At 33.7% G+C, this 20,628-nt stretch overlaps 1 protein-coding gene and 1 non-coding gene across 19 annotated transcripts in view; one reads left to right on the top strand and one right to left on the bottom strand.

Moving 5' to 3' along the window:
• The window catches only part of PICALM (phosphatidylinositol binding clathrin assembly protein), an 89,399-nt gene that overhangs the window by 25,990 nt on the left and 42,781 nt on the right, over positions 1-20,628 (top strand). For 17 of the 18 annotated variants that reach the window (XM_037523097.2, XM_037523090.1, XM_037523091.2 and 14 more), the window contains exons 2-6: positions 6,682-6,824; positions 9,859-9,934; positions 13,406-13,508; positions 17,661-17,754; positions 19,555-19,666. In XM_037523097.2, coding sequence (XP_037378994.1) covers positions 6,682-6,824; positions 9,859-9,934; positions 13,406-13,508; positions 17,661-17,754; positions 19,555-19,666 — 528 coding nt within the window. Of the gene's footprint in view, positions 1-5,997; positions 6,046-6,681; positions 6,825-9,858; positions 9,935-13,405; positions 13,509-17,660; positions 17,755-19,554; positions 19,667-20,628 lie in introns of those variants that run through there. The other variant, XM_037523093.2, reaches the window with a different exon arrangement.
• Positions 5,893-5,999, bottom strand: LOC119256368 (U6 spliceosomal RNA). The gene has a single exon (XR_005127709.1). It is a non-coding gene; the product is annotated as a U6 spliceosomal RNA (small nuclear RNA).

The following is a 20,628-nucleotide window of genomic DNA, read 5'->3' as shown; positions in this document are numbered from 1 at the left end:
TTCTTCCTATCCCTAAATACTAGATAGAGCCCCTGATAAATTCTCACCTATATCTAAAACAAAGGACATATATGCCATGAGTAAAGTTGTTTTTTTTTTTTTTTTTGAGTCTGAGGTTTAGGACTTGTTAAATATTTGTATTCAAAAAGATATTACAGTTTTTATATTTCTAAGATAAAGGAAAATATGTATCTACCTTGGAACTCTTTTGACTGATGAGACAAGTTTGTGTTTCTTAATAACTACTCCTGAATTGAGAAAGGGAGGGAAAGCAGTAGCTATCGCTGTTCCCATTATGCCTTCAGTTTTTATTTGGATTAGAGTTGGAAGCATTTTCAGGTTACTTCTATAGTGCAAGCGTTGTGCAGAAGAAAAGAAAATGACTGGTTGAGTTAAATGTCATGGGAAAGTATATTCTGCAGAGTTTATGAAACTACTCAGTAATATTTTTCCAACATTATTAATATAACTTTGGTTTTAAATTTGGTTTAGCTTGAATTTATAACCTCCACATTAATTCTTATTTCACTTTTCCTGTTATATGTGCAATGTTAGTTTAGCTTCTGGAGTTAGTCTGCAATATGTCGTCATTTCTAAAACATACTGTATTTTTCACAATAAAGTCCTTTATTTGTTAGATCCTCCTTATCTTTTACCTTGAAATGTTTTCACATATAATATGGGCTCAGGCTTGTTTTTCAATATTTAGGGACTAGCAGGTTGTGCATATAGTTGTAGATTGTTGAGTAGTCTGTGTAAAAAAATACATTTTGGATCCCCCTTTTAAGAAAAATCATCTTAGGACTGTTCTGGAGATACTTTAATGAATATTTAAAAAGTGTGAGTGTCCAACCATGAATGCATGGTACTGTAGTAGGCCTTTGGGTGGGATACAGTAGAGGACAAAACAGTCTTTCCTACATGGGGCTTGTATTTTAATTGGGAGAGAAAGGTATTAAATAAATATAGATGAACTAGGGATAAGTGCTTTAGAAAGAAATAGAAGAGTAAGGTGGGAATAGTGAGGGTTTGGAGGTAGAGTTGTGTCCTAAGGCATTGTTATTCTGTATAATATAAATATTCAGAAAAGTCTGTCTGTTAGGATAACATTTGAGCAAAGATCTCTGGAATCTGTAGGAATAAAGTGAGGGAGCAAGAAGCATAGATAACTGAGAGATGAGAACGGCTAGTGCTGAGTACCAGAGGTCGCAGTTGGGCTGGTGGAAGGCATTGAAAAGAAGCCATCAGTGTAACTGAAGCAAGGTCATTACAGAGAGAATGTAGGGTAGATAGAATATCTATATTCTGATAAAATCCGATTGTTGAAATTGAATTCTCTATTTTCATTGAACATCAAATCCTGGCAATTTACTTAGCAACCATGATGAAGGGGACAGGTCTGCTTCTGACATTGTAGGTTTGGTTCCAGACCACTGTAATAAAACGAATCTGACGAAGTGAGTCACACAAATTTGGGGGTTTTCTAGTTGGTATAAACTTATGTTTCCACTATATTGTGGCCTGTTAAATGTGCAGTAGCATGTTTCTTTAGAGAAATGTACAATCCTTAATTTAAAACTACTGTACTGTAAGACATGCTAACCATCTTCTGAGCCCTCAATGAGTTGTAATCTTTGCTGGTGGAGGGTCTTGCCTCTGTTGATGGCTGCTGAAGTTTGGGATGACTGTGGTAAGTTCCTAAAATAGGACAATAATGAAGTTTGCCTCATCAGTTCACGCTCAAGAAAGGTATCTCTGTAGCATGTTATGCTGATTTAGAGCATTTTACTCGAGTGAATTTTCAAAATTGGGAGCCTGTCCTCTCAAAACACTGCTGCTGTTCTAGCCACTAAGTTTATATAATATTTTAAACCTTTTGTTGTCATTTCAATAATGCTCACAGCATCTTCACCAGTAGTAGATTCTACCTCTAAGAAACTGCTCTATTTGCGCATTCATAGGAAGCAACTTCTCATTATGAGATTGCAACCATTCAGTTATGTCTTTAGGTGCCACTTCTAATTGTTTCTCTTGTTAGATCAACCTCATTTGCAGTTACTTCCTTTACAAAATCTTGAATCCCACCAAGTCATACATAAGAATCGGAGTCAACTTCTTCCAAGCTTCTGTTCACATTTGGTAACATCTGTTAATATATGTTCTTAATGACATCTAGAAGTGGTAAATCCTTTCCAGAAGGTTTTTAATTCACGTGCCCACAATCCATCTTTTCTCAGGCAGCTATAGCCTAATGAAATTTGTTTATTCAGTGGTAAGACTTGAAACTTGAAATTACTCTTTTGAGGGAGCTGCAGAATTGATGGTGGTAAGCAGTCGTGAAAGCACTGTGAATCTCCTGGGACAGCTCCATCAGCACTGTTGGGTAACCGGGTGCATTGTCAATGGGCAGTTATAAAATTCTGAAAGAAATCTTTTTTTTCTGAGCAGATCTCAACACTAGACTTGAGGTTTTCAGTAAACTGTGTTGTAAACATGTGCTGTCATGCATGCTTTGCTCCTTTTACAAAATGTAATTAGATATACCATGATTCTCAAGTATACTAGGATTTTGAGATGGTAAATGACCGTTGGCCGCAACTTAAAGTCACTTGGTATATTAGCCCCTAACTAGAGAATCTTGTCTATTGAAGCTTTGAAGCTAAGTATTGATTAACTTCTCTCTAGTCATGAAAGTCTCAGATGGCATCTTCTGGTAGAAGGCTCTTTTTTGTTTACATTGAAAATCTTTAGTGTAGCCACCTTCCATGATTTTAATTTGCTCTGGATAACTTGCTACAGCCTCTTAAGTTATCTCTTGCTGCTTCACCTTGCACTTTTGTTGTATGGATACAGCTTCTTAAACGTCATGAACGAACTTCTATCAGTAGCTTCAAACATTTCTTACGCAGCCTCCTTATCGCTCAGCCTTCATAGAATTGGGGCCTTGCTCTGGATTTGGTGTAAGGGAATGTTGTGGTTGGTTTGATATTCTAGCTAGACCACTAAAAGCATGCTCCTTATCAGCAATAAGACTTTTCCTTATTATTTGTGTGTTCACTGGAGCAAAACTTAGTTTCCTTCAAAAACTTTTCCTTTGCATTCACAACTTGGCTGATAGATGCAAGAGGCCTAACTTTTGGCTTCAACAAGCTTTCCTTACTAAATCATGTCTTGTTTTCCATGGAAAGTAAGGGATGTGCCAGTGAATAATTAGAGGGCATCATAAGATTGTTAACTGATGGAGCAGTCAGAACACACACATATACTGATTATATGGATGAGGTTCATGATGTCCCCAAAACAGGTAAAATAGTAACAGCAAAGATCGCTGACCACACATCACCATAACAGATAATAATAATGAAGTTTGAAATATTTTGAGAATTGCCAAAATGTGACAGACATGAAGTGAGCACATTCTGTTGAAAAAATGTCATAGACTTGCTTCATACAGAGTTGCCACAAACATCAACTTGTAAAAGGATTGTCTGCGAAGCACTGCAAAGCTAAGTGTAATGAAGCGAAGGTATGCCTGTAGAGAATGTCTAACAAAAATGATTTTAGGCTCTTTTTTAAGGTCTAGTAGAAGAGAATGATTTGGAAATAAATTATGATCATGTAGAATAGTTCTTCAGTATATAATTATGAGCCAGCTTTAGTGAATGTTGGAGGGAACTTTAGCTTGTGGAGGGGAAGACTTCATGGATGGAAAATTTTTGTTTTGAAGAATGAACAAGAGTGGAAGGCTTGAATGTGGGAGCAGCAAGACAGATCAGAAAACCAGAAAGTGAGTCTCTGTTGGAAGCTAAGATTCAAGGAGATACTGACAAGGATGAAATGTATGCCATCCCCTAAGCAGTAGGGACATCATTGACTTTAAACAGTGAGAGTTTTGGTTGTGAATCTTTCTGTGGTCAATTTAGGAAATGTTTGGGGATTTGGGTGGGGGAGACCCCAAGTAGATTATCAGATGCAGAGAGGCCAGTCAGTGCACTGTTTCTCAATACAGACAATTTTGCTTGGAGCAGTTTTAAGTTGTGGAGTGCTTTGTATTATAGGACTATTAGTCTCTCTCAACCTTGATGTTACAGGCTGCTAACACCCCTCAAAAAGCATAATAATTTCCTACCCAGTTTCCATATACTCCTGGGAGAGATGGTACCCCTTAGTTAAGAAATAAATAAGGTCTGGACTCTTGCTTTGGTGGTAATAGTGGATGGAGAGATAGTGGAATTGCGGGAGGTACAGGAGACTCAGTTATGGATGGACTGTAGGAGAGTATGTAAACACACAGAAATAGGAGCGCCTTTGTGCAGTATCGTGGCAAGAAATTTCATGACAGGCCAATTCTGAAAACTAAGATTCTGAGGAGTGAAGTGACTATTAATGTCATCATGAGGAAATAGCTATTTAAGCATTGAATTAACTTATCAAGAAAGTTTCTGGAAAGATATAAAATGACACGTTGTATATAAACAAAAATCGAGGAATGTAACTTTACAATTAAGTTTAGGACTGGACCACTGTGTTTAAAGTTCTGATAGATTCAAAATGAGTAAGACAGGGTCATGCCCTCAATAGACTATTTGAGAAGGAGAGAAAGATTAACCTTGGGAATAAGGAAATACAATATATTCAGTGCCGTAGGAGAGAAAAGACAGGTCAAATTCTGTTTTTTACTTTAGGAAACAACCGTACACCCAAGTTGAACATACTATTTAAATTTTGTTGCAAGTAGTCTGAATTGTGAAGTCCTTGTGTCATGATCCTGTTTATAGGCATTCCTGACTGTTTTTTGCTTTCTTCAAGCTGTGTTGGATAGGGTAACTGCTTGTCTAAGATGCATTTGCCTATTAAATATTACTTTGTGTAATAATTGGGCCTTTAGAATAATGTTTTTAATGTGATAACGGTGGCTTACAACACTATATATGATTTTTAAAAGAGTAAGCAAATAAGTGGTCATAGTTATAATGATGTTTCTTGCTAGCAACTGAGGCTAAGTGACATCCACTGAATTCATATTTAATCACTGTGCACTGAAGATTAAACTGGAAAAATTGCTAATGATAGTTATAACAGATGATAGTTATAACAGGTATTTTTATATGCTTATAGTATATATTTTAGAGGTAAAACAACTCATTGTTTTCTCTGTTCTTTAAATTGCATCATGTTTTGTATTTTCTTTGAATTTGTCAATAATATCTCTTCAGCCACTGGAGGGAAATCTGAGGTCTGTTGAGCTTTTTTCATTTTTGGTGTTGAAATGATTGTGTGTATTAGACTATAAGTAATGCTTTCTAGTTTGAAATACAGAATTTTAGCTTAGATTGTTTTCCCTTTTTCACAGTAACATTGCGTAGAGCTTCCGGATCATTTCTTTCTTTCTTTCTTTCTTTCTTTCTTTTTATTTTAAAGGATTTATATATTTATTTATACAAGCACTGGGTACAGTCAGAAGCGCGGGAGGGTGAGAGAATTCCCCAGAGCCAGAGCGGGGAGCAGAGCAGGCAGAAGGACCAAAGTACACTGCTGAGGGGAGCAGTGGGTGGCAGGAGAGGTCTGCGCGCCATGTGGGACCCTCCTCTGGTGGCCGTGGAGCAGCCGGGGATCGAACGGGCGCTGCAGAGGCTGCGGGCAGCTTCGCAACCCAGCGCTCAACCACTGCGCCACCAGGGAGGCCCCGGATCATTTCTTTTTTTTTTGGTAATCATTTAATACCTTTATTTTTTTTTTTTTTATTTTTAAATTTATAATGGATCACTTTTTATTTGTCTCATTTCCTACCACCTAAACATTTAACTGGTAATCTGTCCTTCCAATATTTTTTTTTTAAATAATAGATTTTATTTTTATATTCCCCATACAATTGCAACCCCCCCATTTTGAAAAAATATGGAACGCTTCACGAATTTACTTGTCATCCTTGTGCAGGGGCCATGCTAATCTTCTCTGTATCGTTCCAATTTTAGTATATGTGCTGCCGAAGCGAGCACCCCGGATCATTTCTTAATTGGAAATTTATGCAGTAATAACTTTCAGGTCATTTTCAGTTTTTTTTGGTGGGTTTTTGTTGTTGTAGGTCAGTGTTAAAACTAGTTATAGGGGCTGACCAAGTGGAACTGAGTGGAGAAAGGAGAAAGTAACAGATTGTACGCCCACGCAGAGTGCATGTGGGTTCTCTTACCTTCCTGTAAATGTGAAGGCTGCTTTCTAAGAAGGATATTAGTAAAAATAGTTTGACCCTCAACTTGCTCATGCTTTCATATCTGATTTCTGAACTTTTTTGTTTAAGGTAGGGATGAATAATATTAGTATTGTATTTCTGAAGACTTGCAAATAGCAAAAGAATTGAAAATTCCTTAAGGCCTTGAAATACTTTTGAGATAAAATACTTCAGGTTGAATTACTCCTCAAGGGAGTTTATTTTCTCATTTTTGATCATTTGTGCAACTCTAATCAATACCTTGTTTACCTTGCAGGCTGATTATAGTGGTCTTAATTGTTCTGAGAGATTTTTAACAACTTACTCAAATTACCTATGTCTGTTCCTCTTTTATGATGTATGGTTGTTATATCTTTTATGATCTATGGTTGTTAGATGCACTTGTTACTATGCAAATCTGGCAATAACAAGTTATAATCAGAGTGTAAATTAATTTTTTTTTTTTATTGCAGACTTAATTCAGTGCACAAATGAGATGAATGTGAACATCCCACAGTTGGCGGACAGTTTATTTGAAAGAACTACTAACAGTAGTTGGGTGGTGGTCTTCAAATCTCTCATTACTACTCATCATTTGATGGTGTATGGAAATGAGGTAAGCAGAATTTCTAGTTAACAAGCATAATGTGTTGATTGATTATTCAGCTTTCTTTTCCCACTGAAATTTTAGGAATGGCTTCAGCAAATTAACTGAAAGATAGATTAAAAAGTGCAAGTTTCCTAGGTAGCAAATAAGAATGTGGGCCCCACAGTTTGAGGAAAGATTGTTTGTAAGTTAAATGACAAAAAGTGGTGCAGAGCAACAGGACTTCAGTAATGGAATCATGAAGCAAGATTCATACCCTAGAGGTAGGCTCTGTCACCAGCACTGATCTCTGTAGGCCTTGTATGTAGTGTATCCTTTGCTTTTTATTATAGTATTACAGTTTTTAGATAAATCATACAATTTGTATGATTTCATATAATTAATTGTTTGTGGAAGCACTTTGCCTAGCTCAAGTTTGTGATACTGAGCAATAATGGTATTTTCCTGAGAGAGACTGATTGAAGAATGCTCCCGTCAACAGAAAGTCGTGTTTGAAGTATCCGTTGCCCAAAATAGCAACAAATAAGATGCTTAAATTTTTGAAATTTAATGTTTGGAGAAATTTAGATTACTTTACATGATAATCTAGCAACTGATTTTGAGTACTTTTCTCAACCAAGTATACTTATTTAAAAAATTGTTTTTAAAAAAGTTAAATTAATGTATTTACTTTGCTTTCTGTACTTTAGAAAAAGTAGCCCACTGGTTGTTGGAAAATACCTCCCATATTTATGGGGAATAACTTCAGTCATTATTTTTTAGACTTCTGAGCATAATGTTATCCACCACTTTGTGTTCAGTATTTGGGCTTTTCAGTCATGAGACTCTAGTTTGACAAATACCAATGGAACAGAATTAAAGCAAGAATTTACCCAAACTATATCACCACAGCAGATCTGACTCTACATTGTGGTGTTCTCTTCTAGTCCTTACCCAAAAATATATTTTATAGCTGTAGTCATAATTTAGATAAAATGTTATACCTTAAGTTCCATATTCTTCTTATCTTTGATTACTATGTAGTTGACCATATATCCCATATTTTATTCACTGTCATAACACATTTTTTTATTTGTATGATTTTATTTGTGGTTTTTAAAGTTATTTTCAGAAGTGTTATCTGGAATATTACTAAGTCAACAGACATGACCATTTTCAGGACATATATTACTCTAACTTTTTTTTAATTGCTTTTTTTAATTCCTTATAATCAGTATACAGAGGAAATAGAAATGTTTGACTCTAGCGTCAATGTAACTTGAACCATTTAAATTTTAACTAGGTGATAATTTTTACTTTTATTAGCAATATGTCTGTCTAAGGTTATAATTTCACGTTCATGTATTTCTCATTTTTTTAAGATGTGGTTTCTTCTTTAAAAAGAAACGCTCATGAATAAACTAATGGCAGGTAAACTTCGAGTTTGCCTACTTGCATTATTTACTCATTTTTAAAGAAGCAAAACCTTAATAAAGGCAAAGAAATAGAAAGTTAAATGTTAATCCTTACAGTTGACTGACAAAAGGAGGAAGATAGCATTTCAAAATGCATGGTTTTTAGATAAACTCATGTTTAATTTCCTTTAGTCTGTGAGAGAACATGCGTAGGATTTCACTATACTGTGGTCATGGGGAGGCCATAGAATTCTCAAATTTTCAAATAGGCCAGAAAAGTACAGTAATTTTTTTCCTTTTAGGGAACATTTGTTACAATCGGAGAGAACGCAGTGGAACCTGTTTGTAGAGGCCAGGGATGCTCCTAAGCATTTCACAATGCTTAGAGTTGACAATTTCTGTGAAAACCAGAGCTCGATACTGTTTTAGCATATTTTAACATCTTTTTTGAAATGAAGTTGTTTAGGATAAATAGTGAAATGTAAGTCCTCGGTTTATAAAGTCTTTTTCACAGCCCTGGTGTTTAGTTTGGGATGCTCTCATGAGCCGGGGTAGACATCCTCATTGATGGGCACCCTGTGCGCACATTAAAGAAAAGAGAGCTCCTAAAAGAAAGGAAGTTGAAAGGAGTTTTTTTTAACATGAGAGCTTGCATGTAAAGGGAAGTAAGGAAATGTTTGCCGGTAAGCACTCTGAAGAACATATTGACAGTGTTTAGAGAAGAACTACTACTTACATGGTTAAGGAACAGTTCATTTCTGTGTGTATATCCTGAGAAACTGCACATGGAGACCAAGTAAGACATGTCAATGAAACATTGTTAATAATAGTGAAATTGGAAGAAGTACATGTTCATATATATAACAACATTATAGTTAATTGCAATACTGGACTATCTTTTGAAATGAATGAACTAGATCTTCATATAGTAAATGGATAATTCTTGGGAAAAGGTTGTTTAAAAGTGTACTGCAAAAAATAAAATGCATTTTTGTAAATTTAAAGTAGAAACAAAATTATATATGCTTTGTAGATACTTATAAATGTAGTAAAATTATGAAAACAGGTGTGGAAGTGATATATGCCTATTTCAGAGAAGTGATTTCTCTAAAGGAGAGAGAAGGGGAGACAGGTTTGAAGGTATATGTATTAATAAAGCCTATAATGTTTGAGTCTATAAGAGGATCTAGAGTGAATATGGTAATGTGCTTAATATGGATAGTGAGTAAAAGGATGTCTGTAATATTCTTGTTTGATTATAAGTATTTTGCTTTTTAAAAAAGTCATAAAAATTTACACCGCTAGGTAGCTATTCAAACTAAAGATGCTACATAAGTATGATTAGCTGGGGCCTCCAGCATGCCACAGTAAAGCAAAAATTACTGGTTAAAAATACCCATTTACTTTTATTTTGACTTTAGTGTCATTTTTATGAGCATTAGGCTTTAATAAGTTCCTGTATGGTAGTGAATATTATGTTTTATGTCTATAGGGTTGGTAACTAGAAGGGGGGGGGGAATAAAAAATTGAAACTAGACAGGTCTAATAGAATGTGTTAGCCACACCTTATAGCACTAATTTTTAAATTTGAGTTTGTTAGATGGCAATGGTTTAACAATTATTTGTGTGTGTGTGTGTTTTTTCCCCAGCGTTTTATCCAGTATTTGGCTTCAAGAAACACATTGTTTAACTTAAGCAATTTTTTGGATAAAAGTGGATTGCAAGGTAAAGACAACTTACTCATTATAGAAATCAGAAGTGACCCTTAAGTGGCGATTACTGCAGAGTTTAACTCTGTCCTTTATGCATGTATTAGTGGAACGTCCATTAACATCCACATTTCAGTGAAGGCCGTAAGAAAGAACAAACTGTCTTTTAGTGTTTGGATTGACTTTACTACCTGACACCCAGAACTCTTCGAGAGCAGTTCAGGGCAGTGACTAGAGAGTACTGTTCCTTGAACTGAGCTATATAGATTTGAATTCATCTCTGTTACTTTGCAGCTGGGTGAACTTGAGTAGGTTACTTCCCTCTCTGCATCAATAAAATCAGGAATATTGATCACACGTATCCTTTTTGGTTGTTATGAGGTTTAACATAAATATAAAGAGCTTATGACAGTGTGGGTCAAACAGGAAATGCTATGCATCTACTTTCAAAGCTAAGTATAGTGAGTTACTCAGATGCATTGTTGTATTGCTACTCACACCTGTTATTTTGTATTAATTCAGTAACTTGAAATTGCTGTTGTAACCTTCCATGAACATTGTCTAAACATTTTTGTACTGTTGTACTTAGTTTCAGAACCAGATTGCATATAGAATGCCAGCATTAGACATACAGAAGAACCTTATAAAAGGCTTACCAAATGGTTTGAGAATAGTCAACAGTAAGGCTCAATTTGAGAAGTGTCTTTAGAGAAGGTAATATTTTATGCTAAACTTTGAAAGATGAAGACATGAGTTGGCAGCTGGCTTACGCAGAGGTACATAGATGAGAAAGAAAATGGGGTATCAGGTTTATAGAGCAAATGAGAATGAATAAAATATATGATGTTTTGGAGAATATGTAGTGGCAAACAGCCCTCAAGAAGCTGTGCAGGGCCGAACTCAGGCATAGAATATTTTGAGTTGGGATTTTATGATGCAGGGAGAAACCACCGAAGTTTAGAGAGTTTGGGGAGATGGAGCATGTTATAAAACATCATAATTCACTGCAGGCTGGATTGGAGTGAGTAGTGTTAAAGACATTGAAATCATTCTGTTCATCTCTTGGAGAGTTAATGAAGACCTGAATTGTGGTTCTTGGGGATATAAAATTGAAATTTAGTGACTAGCTGTCTTTGGGTTTGGGGCTCTCCACTTTAATTTTGGCAGATGGAAGTAGTAAGTAGAAATAATTGAATACCCTATCTTTCAAGAGACTCTGGAAGACAAGTAAGTACCTTATACAGAGGACCAAGTGTCATCAGATTAGTTTTACTTTAACAAGAGATTTAATGCTCTAAGGGGGAAAAGTAAGCAGTGGAACCCCTTTTCAAATAAAATCTTAAATAATAGCCAGACTTATATAACTGGGACTGTTCTGGTTTTGGTAACATGAAGAAACTGCCTGCTTGTCTTTTTAATTCTGTTACCCTCCTTTATAGTTCATTTACTTTAAGAGTCCATGGAAAACAATATGCAAACTATTACTCTAGAGCAGAGTAATTGCAATGTGTCCAAGTGGGTTTTTGGTGTCTTCTTAGCAACTAATTTTCCATTTTCTTCTGATGGAAATTAAGCATGTCTGGGGATAAGATTTTAAGACTTTGATTCCTGTTATGTAGGAAATAGTTTTTAGGATACATATTTAGAGCTTGTATTTTAAAGAAATTATAAAGACTAAAACAGTAATTAAAAGCAATAATTCAGCAGTGCTTTTGAAAAGTATTTTGATTCTAATATATTTTGCTGGGTAGAATTCTGGTATATTTTATTAAATTCATACTGGATGTTTTCCTGGGTTCATATAGATACAAATTTCTGGTCTAGTGAGTTGAGTAGACACTATGTACACCTAACTGATAAACTACAAGCTGTAGTTGGAGTCACATAAATGGGCAGAATTCAGGGGCAGTTTCAAAGATTCAACTTTGAAGGATGAGGGGTATTTCCCATATCAGAGAGAATGAGCTAGAGTAAATAAAAGGGATCAATGGGACCAAAAAAAAATCTGAGGAATGTGTTTGTAACACTTTAAAAAAATACTCTAGTAGCTAGCAAAGACTATATCTATCTAAATATATCTGTTCAAGTGGGTTTTTGGTGTTTTCTTAGCTACTAATTTTCCATTTTCTTCTGATGGAAATTAAGCGCGCACGCGCTCGCACACGCTCTCTCTCTCTTTCTCTCTCTCTCTCTATATATAAATAGATAGTCTCTGCTATTTTATTTTCCATTTTGTTCACTGATTTTTCTCCAGTGCACTTAGTAGGCATTTAAGAAATATTTGGTGAATAAAATGAATTGGTTATGATGTTAAATCCAGTTACTTTTTTGTTGTTGTATAGGTATTGTCTTTTTAAAGTAGCAGAGATCGTCAGGTCATATCAAATTTGTTAGGTGAAGATGAGATATAAAATAAAATGGATCTACTTTTCCATGCAGAATAAAAACAGGTTTCCTTAACCAGGCAATAACTAAATTGCAATTTAAAAAAAATACCATTGATTGAATTCTGTCTTCTGATGTTTTCAAATCTGATGATTGTGATGAAACAAAATCTTAGAGCAATTTAGATGTTCCTTTAGAAAGGTTTATTGAGAATATTCATATAATTTTTTTATGCTGTAAATTTGTACAGCACCATTTTTTTTTCCAGCAAACTATGCAGTTTTGTTTTGTTTTGGTTTTTTTAGTTGAAGTACTATTGTTTTATCTCCTTGTTAGTGTTGAGGATTACCTCCTTGTTAATGTTTAGGCAGGATTCGATTTATGCCCTCAGGGGTAATTACCATAGCACTCTCACCACTAAAGCATCTGTAGTCCTCTACCATTCTCCATTGTGCTTTTCCCCCATCAGGATGGCTCAGACCTACAGTCAGTTTTTAAGATTTGGTTTTAAAGTTTGTCTTTGTCTGACTTTTTGTTTCGTTTCTCTATATCCCACATAAAAGTGACACCTTCCAGTATTTTTCTCCTTCTGGCTTATTTTGCTTAGCTTACTCCCTTCCAGCTCCATCTGTGTTGTATACAGTAATTTTTTTGTACTTTTAATAAAGCACACATAATTATGGTTCTAAATAAATGTAACTAAACATTTCATAATTATAAACATTACACATTGCTTAGTGATTTGATGAGTGCACTTGTAGTTCTACTGGATGTTAAATTTTAGGTATGAGGTAGGTTTTCAGATAGTGTAAAAGAACATGTTTTTTCATGTCCTGATAAATGAGAGATGAGTAAAGTTGATCAGAAGTAAAACATTATTTTAGTGAATTATGAGGGGAAAGTTTTTCAAAGCCACATGAGTTGTTTAAAAATATTGCGTGTTAGAGAATTTAATGTGATACTATTTATTTGTAACTTTTGTAAAGTTCACAACACTTTATTGAGTTGGGCTATCAAGGCATTATAGCCATTGCTTGACATTAGTTGATTTTCTGAGTAAATTGGAATTTTTAATTTATGAAAAGTTTTTCTTTTCTTACAGGATATGACATGTCTACGTTCATTAGGCGGTATAGTAGATATCTAAATGAGAAAGCAGTTTCGTACAGACAAGTTGCATTTGATTTCACAAAAGTGAAAAGAGGGTAAGTTGAGTATTTTATAATGTAAGCCACAGGAATTGTTGAATTTTGAATTATGTGATACTGGGATGTTTTAAAAGATGAACTACAGTTTTCTTTGAAAAAGTACATCAGATTTTTTTTGCTTTAGGATTTTTTAAGTTCTTTCAAATTTTATACCACCTTTATTGAGAAGCAATTCATACAACAAAATTCACCTTTTTGAATTGAATTATTCAATGCTTTTAGTAGTATATTTGTAAAGTTGTAATATCACTACTATCTAATTCCAAAATATTTTCATCTCTCCAAAAAGAAAACCTATTTCCACTTCCCATTTCCTTCATACAGACCCTGGCAACCACAAGTCTGCTTTTTGTCTCTATGGAATTTTCTGTTCTGGACATTTTATATAAATTGGCTCATATGATGTATGGCCTTGTGTGTCTCTTTTCTTTCAGTCAGCATAATGTATTCTAATTGTAGAATGTATCATTATTTAATTTCTTTATATTTTCTGTTGTGTGAGTTCTATACATTTAGTTCATCACCTGATTGGTATTTGTTTCTGTCTTTTGGCTATTAGAAATAATGCTCTGAACATTAGTTTATAAGATTTTGTATGGGATTATCTTTTGAGTATGTACTTAGGAATAGAATTGCTGCTTCATAATATAACTTAGGTTTAGCCTTTCAAGGGACTGCCAAATCCGTTTTCAAAGTAGTTGAACCATTGTACATTCCCACCAGCAGTTTGTACAGGTTTCATTATCTCCACATTCTTGTCAATACTCGTTATTTTCTGACTAGATTATAGCCCTCTAGTTGGTATGAACTGTGCATATCATTTTGATTTTAGTTTGTATTTCCCAGATGGCTAATGATGTTGAGTGTCTTTTAATGTACCGGATTGGCCATTCATGTATCTTTGGAAAAACATTTATTCAAATCCTTTGCTTGTTTTTAATTGGGTTACATGTCTTTTTAATGTGTTACAGAGTTTTGGTGGGTTTTTTTTTTTTTTTTCTTTCTGTATACTGGCCTATTATATATGTGATTTACAAATATTTTCTCCTCTCTTGTGGCTTTCTTTTTATATCATGTCTAAGAAAACTTACTGCTTAATACAAGGTCACAAAGATTTACTCTCTAGATTTTTTTTTCCCTAAGAGTTTTGTAGTGTTAGCACTTGCATTTAGGTTTTTGATCCATTTTGAATTGTTATATGTGGTATGAGGTGTAGGTCCAAATTTACTCTTTCATATAGGGATATCCAGTTGTCTCAGCACCATTTATTGAAAAGATTATTCTTTCTTTACTGAATGGTTTTGGCATCCTTGTTAAAAATAAACTAGCCACAGTGTAAAAAGGTATATTTTTGTACTGTAATTCTGTTCTATTGATATATATCTATCTTCATGCCAGTATCACACATACTGTCTCAGTTACTGTTGCTTTGTAGTCATTTTTGAAATTGAGAAGTGTGATTTCTTCATCTCTTTTACTGTTCAAAATTGTTTCTGGCTATTCTGTGTCCCTTTGCATTTCCAGATGAATGTTAGGATCATCTTGTCAGTTTCTGCAGAAAAGGCAGCCGAGATTTTGGTGAGAGTGCATGGAATCTGTTGATCAATTTGGAGAATATTGCCATATTTACACATTCCATTCCTAATTCAGAAACACGGGATCTCTTTCTGTTTATTTTCTTCAATTCCTTTTAGCATTGTTGGATAATTAAGGTTCTTTTAGCTTTTGAATGCAGAAGATAAATTTTTTTTTTTTGCCATGCCTTACCTGGCAGTCTTCGTGGCATGTGAACAAATCACACTAACGCTACATCAGTGCTTTTATACTGGATATGGAGATTTTTCCTAGGATACATGATGAGACCTTAGGAAAGAGCCAGTATAACTGTTCCTAAGAGGCTTATAGCTATCACAGCATGCCATCTGCAGGGAATCTAGCTTCAGAAATATTTTGGTGAGTTCCTTTCTGGACCTACCTGTTCAGAGATCCTGAAGATCTGTGCAGTTTATGTTTCTTGAAATTGAAATGTTTTATTACTGGAGTGGAATGGAAAATTTAATAACCTCTTAGTCAAGAAATTATTAAGTTGAACTTAAGTGATTAGTTTGGTACTTATCAAACCCTCATTCTATAGGGTTTTTTTTCCATATATTCAGGTTCTTTATAGAAAATTATAGTAGAGGAGTTCATCTCAGAAGTCTAATTTTTTTCTCTTTTATTTTTAATTTTTAAAGGAAAATAGCAAACAAAACACCTATCATCCATATACCCCTTTCATCCTTGCTCATGTGTACCTCTAGTAACCGCAGTTCAGTTTTCATTGTTAGAAATTTGATACTTAACCCCAGTATCTTGTCTAAAAATCATTTTCCAGTAGGGCTTATATTAATACTTGACTATAAAGTGTCTTCAGTAAAACTGATTTTCAGGATATTTGTAGATTTCAGATTAATGTTTTTTTTTTTTTTTTTTTTAATAGTAACTTTTTCTAGTTTGAGGGCCAATCTAGAAATGACAAATGCTGAAAGTTATATTAATTGGTTGACAATAATCCATGATTATGCACAATATATTGGGTATTGATTTAAAGGAAATTTAATGGTAATGGTACTTTTACTTAATAGTAATGAAAAGGAACAAGGGAATCATAATGGAGTGGAGCCAAGAAGAAACAAGATCTTGACATTATGAGCACACGTATTCTTACATGTGTATCAGATAGCATAGCTGTAAGATAGAGGATATAAGTTGAGTACCTGTAAGTAATAAAAATTTCTTATATTGGTGACGAAATCTCAGTAGACTATCAATTTTGGAGTGGACTTGTGTAGTAAAGACTAAAGTTTTACTTACTAGGGTAATTATTTTTTATTTTACAAAAGTAATGCACTTTTTAAAAATTCAGGTAATATGGTGAACTGGTCTTGCTGAAAATGTTGATATTTTGGTGTGTCCTGTTTTTTTGTATATAAATAGAAATAAATAAGTGTATGGAGACACATAGAAAATTACATAAAAATTGGATCACATTATTTGAAGACAGCTTCCTTCCCCACTGTGTATTTTAGGCATTTTCAGTGTGCACGCAGATGCATTTCCTTCTTGTGAATGACTGTAGAATTATTTTCTAGATGTACATTTGACTTATTCCCATTTTTCCTCATATTAAAGCAATACTTTGACTGTCCATTTACATAAGGTTGCATTCTTAAGTGAAATTTTATGTAGAATAAATTCTTAGAATTGACTGTCAAGGGATGTATATGTTAACATTTTAATAGAAAGCATCAAATTGCCCTTTATAGGCGTTACACCGAATTAAGTATTTATTTTCTATATGTTAAATAGTGTTAAGAGCTCATAGGCTGTTTGTTTAGTCAGATAAATCTAGGTCTGAATTCTAACTTTGCTCTAGTTAGATGAGGGATTTGAGAGAGATACTTCAGCCAGCTTACTAACTTCTAAAAAATAACTTTTATTTTGAAATAATTTCCAGAAGAGCTGCAAGGATAATATAGATAACTGTATATTTTACTCACATTCACTAGTTTTTAATATTTTATCACATTTGTAAATTCTGTATGTGTATATGCTTTTCTTTGGAGACTGAACTGCATGCATACCTCGTGCCTATTTGTAATTTATATCCTTTAATACATCAGTGTATTTTTTTACTAAGAACAAGGATCTTTCATTACACATCCATCAGCTTGCCAGGTTTTTTCAAATTGTGGCACATGAAGTGGTACTATTTGTATAATGCTATGGGTTAAGTGATTTTTTTTTTATTTGTAATTTTTCTTGTCTGTAAAACTTCCTTTGTAGATGTGAATGGTAAGAGGATTATATAATTTCTTCATGTGAAAAGTATACTACAAACCTAGCTATATAGTGTCAGCTTTTATTTTTATAGCTCCTGTTTTCATATCTTCTTGTTTTCTGTTATTGTCAAATGAGTATCTTTATGTTAGACATACAGTGTTCCAGGTTAGCTGTTTTCTGTATGATTTCTGCTTACAGTTTCAGGTTCAGTAATGACTTAAAAATATCTAACATTTTGTAACAATTTGTTCTCTGTTTCAATAGAAAGCCAGATGGGAATTCAGAGGGTAGATTTAATAACCAACTCACTTTTGTTTTTTCAAACAGGGCTGATGGAGTTATGAGAACGATGAACACAGAAAAACTCCTAAAAACTGTACCAATTATTCAAAATCAAATGGATGCCCTCCTTGATTTTAATGTAAGCTGACAACACAGTCTGTGTGTGTGTCTATTAGATAATGTCTATATTTACATTAGATCTACACAGTTATAAGCCATAAGCCTGTCTCTGTAGGCTGTCTCGTTAAGAAACGAATTGGGTGTTCAAAGGATACAGACACTTAAATTTTTGATAAATATTGGTGACTTAAACTCCAAAAAGATTGAGCCACTCACTTGTCAACAGGTACCTTCTTTTCTTCATCTTTATCAGCACTGAATAATGCCTTGATTTTGATAACGTATTGGCCTGGTGCTTCAAGAAATGACCTAATCTGATCATATTTTAATTTACCTGATAAATGAAATTGAACCTCTTTTCACATATTTTTAATTATATGTGTTTTTATTCTGTGAGCTGTTTTGTTGTTTGCATTATTATTTGGATTCTCTCAATGTAATGAGAATTGACCTTGTTAGATATTCTGCAAATATATGCCAATTTGTTGCTTGCATCATTTACCTTTGTGCTTATGTTTTTCTATACCTAACAACAGGCTAATATTCATGTCTTAGATATTAATGTTACTTACAAAAGAACTTAGTTAATTTGGTTTATCTTTTTGATTTAGTCCATGAGATAAAACTAAAGATATATCCAGTATTCTTGTTTAATAGACACTATTCTTTTTACATCGTAATTTAATAACAACAAATAATGATTATTTCTGTTAGGTACTACTGCAATCTAGGCTATTTTCAATCACTCTGTCACTTAATTCTCCCAGTAACTATGTATGAAGTAGAAATAATATATTCATAACTATTTTGAAGGTGAGTTTGTTTGTTATACAGTCAATCCCTACATTTCAGTAGTTCAGCTTAATTTTTTTGGCTTTATAGTGGTGTGAAAGGGATATGCTTTTAGTAATACTGTACATTAAATTTTGATTTTTGATCTTTTCCTGACCTAACAATAAGTGGTACTGTAATTTTGTATGGTGGCAGTGGCAGTCCTAGCTCCTCATTACCCCCTCACCTCATCAAGAGGATAAACAACCCATACTTTGCTAAGTTTTTTGTTGCCAGTGTTTTTGAATATTGTGTTTTGTTATTTTCATATCCTCTCAAGTCTACAAAATGCCCATCTGTGTTTGAGAAAATTCAGCACTTTATAATAAAATAGACTTTGGGATAAATTATTTTGCTTAACTGTAGCTATTATAAGTGTTCTTAGCAGATTTAAAGTAGGTTAGAGTAAGTTATGATGTTAAGGAGGTTAGGTGTATTAAATGCATTTTGACTTAATGATGTTTTCAACTTACAGTGGGTTTATGCAGATGTAACCCCATTGTAAATTGAGGAAGATTTGTATTGGGAAAAAGAAAAATTGATATATCATCTATTTAGTTAAGCTCAGTGCCTTGCTGATTGTAGTAACCATTTAATAAATACTTTGTAATTTAAACATGTTGAGCGCATCCTTCATGATTTGAAGTGAATTTCTACCTAGGAATTGACTTTATTTTGTAATTAGAAGTATTTGAAGTTGAAATGAACTTAAAATTAATTTCAGCTAGCCTAAGAATATTAAGAGTTAAAGTAGATAACATTTGTTCTAATTTCTCATTTGTGAACTAAATTAACTGTTGTAGGATATTTGTTTGCTTTTGACTTCATTGTGAATCTGAACTCTGGTTTATACTAACTGTAACTGATGCAGGAAATGTCTTTTTCCCTAATACATCCAAATATTTTACTTCACTGCATTTAATTTGATGGAAGTAATTGTTACTTGAAACATAAGATTAGCTAATATTTTCTCTTAATTTTTCCCCAGGTTAATAGCAACGAACTTACAAATGGAGTAATAAATGCTGCCTTCATGCTCCTGTTCAAAGATGCTATTAGACTGTTTGCAGCATACAATGAAGGAATTATTAACCTCTTGGGTAAATATTGGTTCAGCTTAATCTTTTTTATTTCTTGTCTTTTGTCTTGTGGGTAAATAATAATTGACTTTTTACTTAAAATTGGCTGAAATTTAGTGAAATATATTCGTTCATTGTAATAATTTGAGATTTTTTTGTCTGATTATATGTATCTATAAAATGAGCTGTATATTTTCAAGATACAGCTGTTTTTTCTATCAGATTTATTTTTTGAAATACAAAATCCCTTAATAATTAAGTTGTAATTTTTCTGTCCCAGCAAAACCTTATTTTCTCACAGGTTACTACTCTAAATAAACTAAGTATAAATTGGTGTTTTCTTCTATGCTTAATTTTTATATTGTTTTAAGTGCATTAATATTTTTAAGCATGCTAAAAAGCATTTTGAGGCATTTTTGGAATGTGTGGTACTCTGTTGTGTATTCACTGTACATAAGGAATAGAATTAATTTTACCTAGAAATGCTAATTTTTTTTCCAGTGGGATTTGGATGGAGTAACAGGTAGCTCTCTGCAAAGGGCATTGGAGTGTCAAGTATCAGATATGTTTACTCCAATGTTTTTGTTCTCCGTTACCCATTTTTTTTTTCTTAAGAATTTAAGGCGCAGCGAACCTTTCCTGACTCATCTGCTGCTCCTCTCAGCAGTGTATTTCAGTCAATCTGCCTATTCTGCTCTCCACTCTGTCTCTGGTGAATCCTCTCACCCCTGATACCTCTGGCCTGTACCTCAGTTCTTACATGCATAAATAAATAAATCTTTTTTTTAAAAAAAGAATTTATTTAAGTTTGATTTTTTTTGGGGGGGAGGGGGGTAGGCTAGATTAACAAAACCTATACAGAAATACTTTTATCATTCCATGGAGATAAGGAAATTAAATTGGGACTTACTTTTTTTTACAAGTAAAAAATGAAGAGATTTCCTTTCTACAGAGTTTTGAGGAGGCATAGTCATCCACTCTAT

The sequence above is a fragment of the Talpa occidentalis genome, unplaced genomic scaffold, assembly GCF_014898055.3.
Source record: "Talpa occidentalis isolate TD23 unplaced genomic scaffold, MPIMG_talOcc4v2.1 talOcc4.3, whole genome shotgun sequence".
NCBI lineage: Eukaryota > Metazoa > Chordata > Mammalia > Eulipotyphla > Talpidae > Talpa > Talpa occidentalis.
Note: the sequence above shows the minus strand (reverse complement) of the source record. Positions and strands in the feature narration are given on the sequence as shown.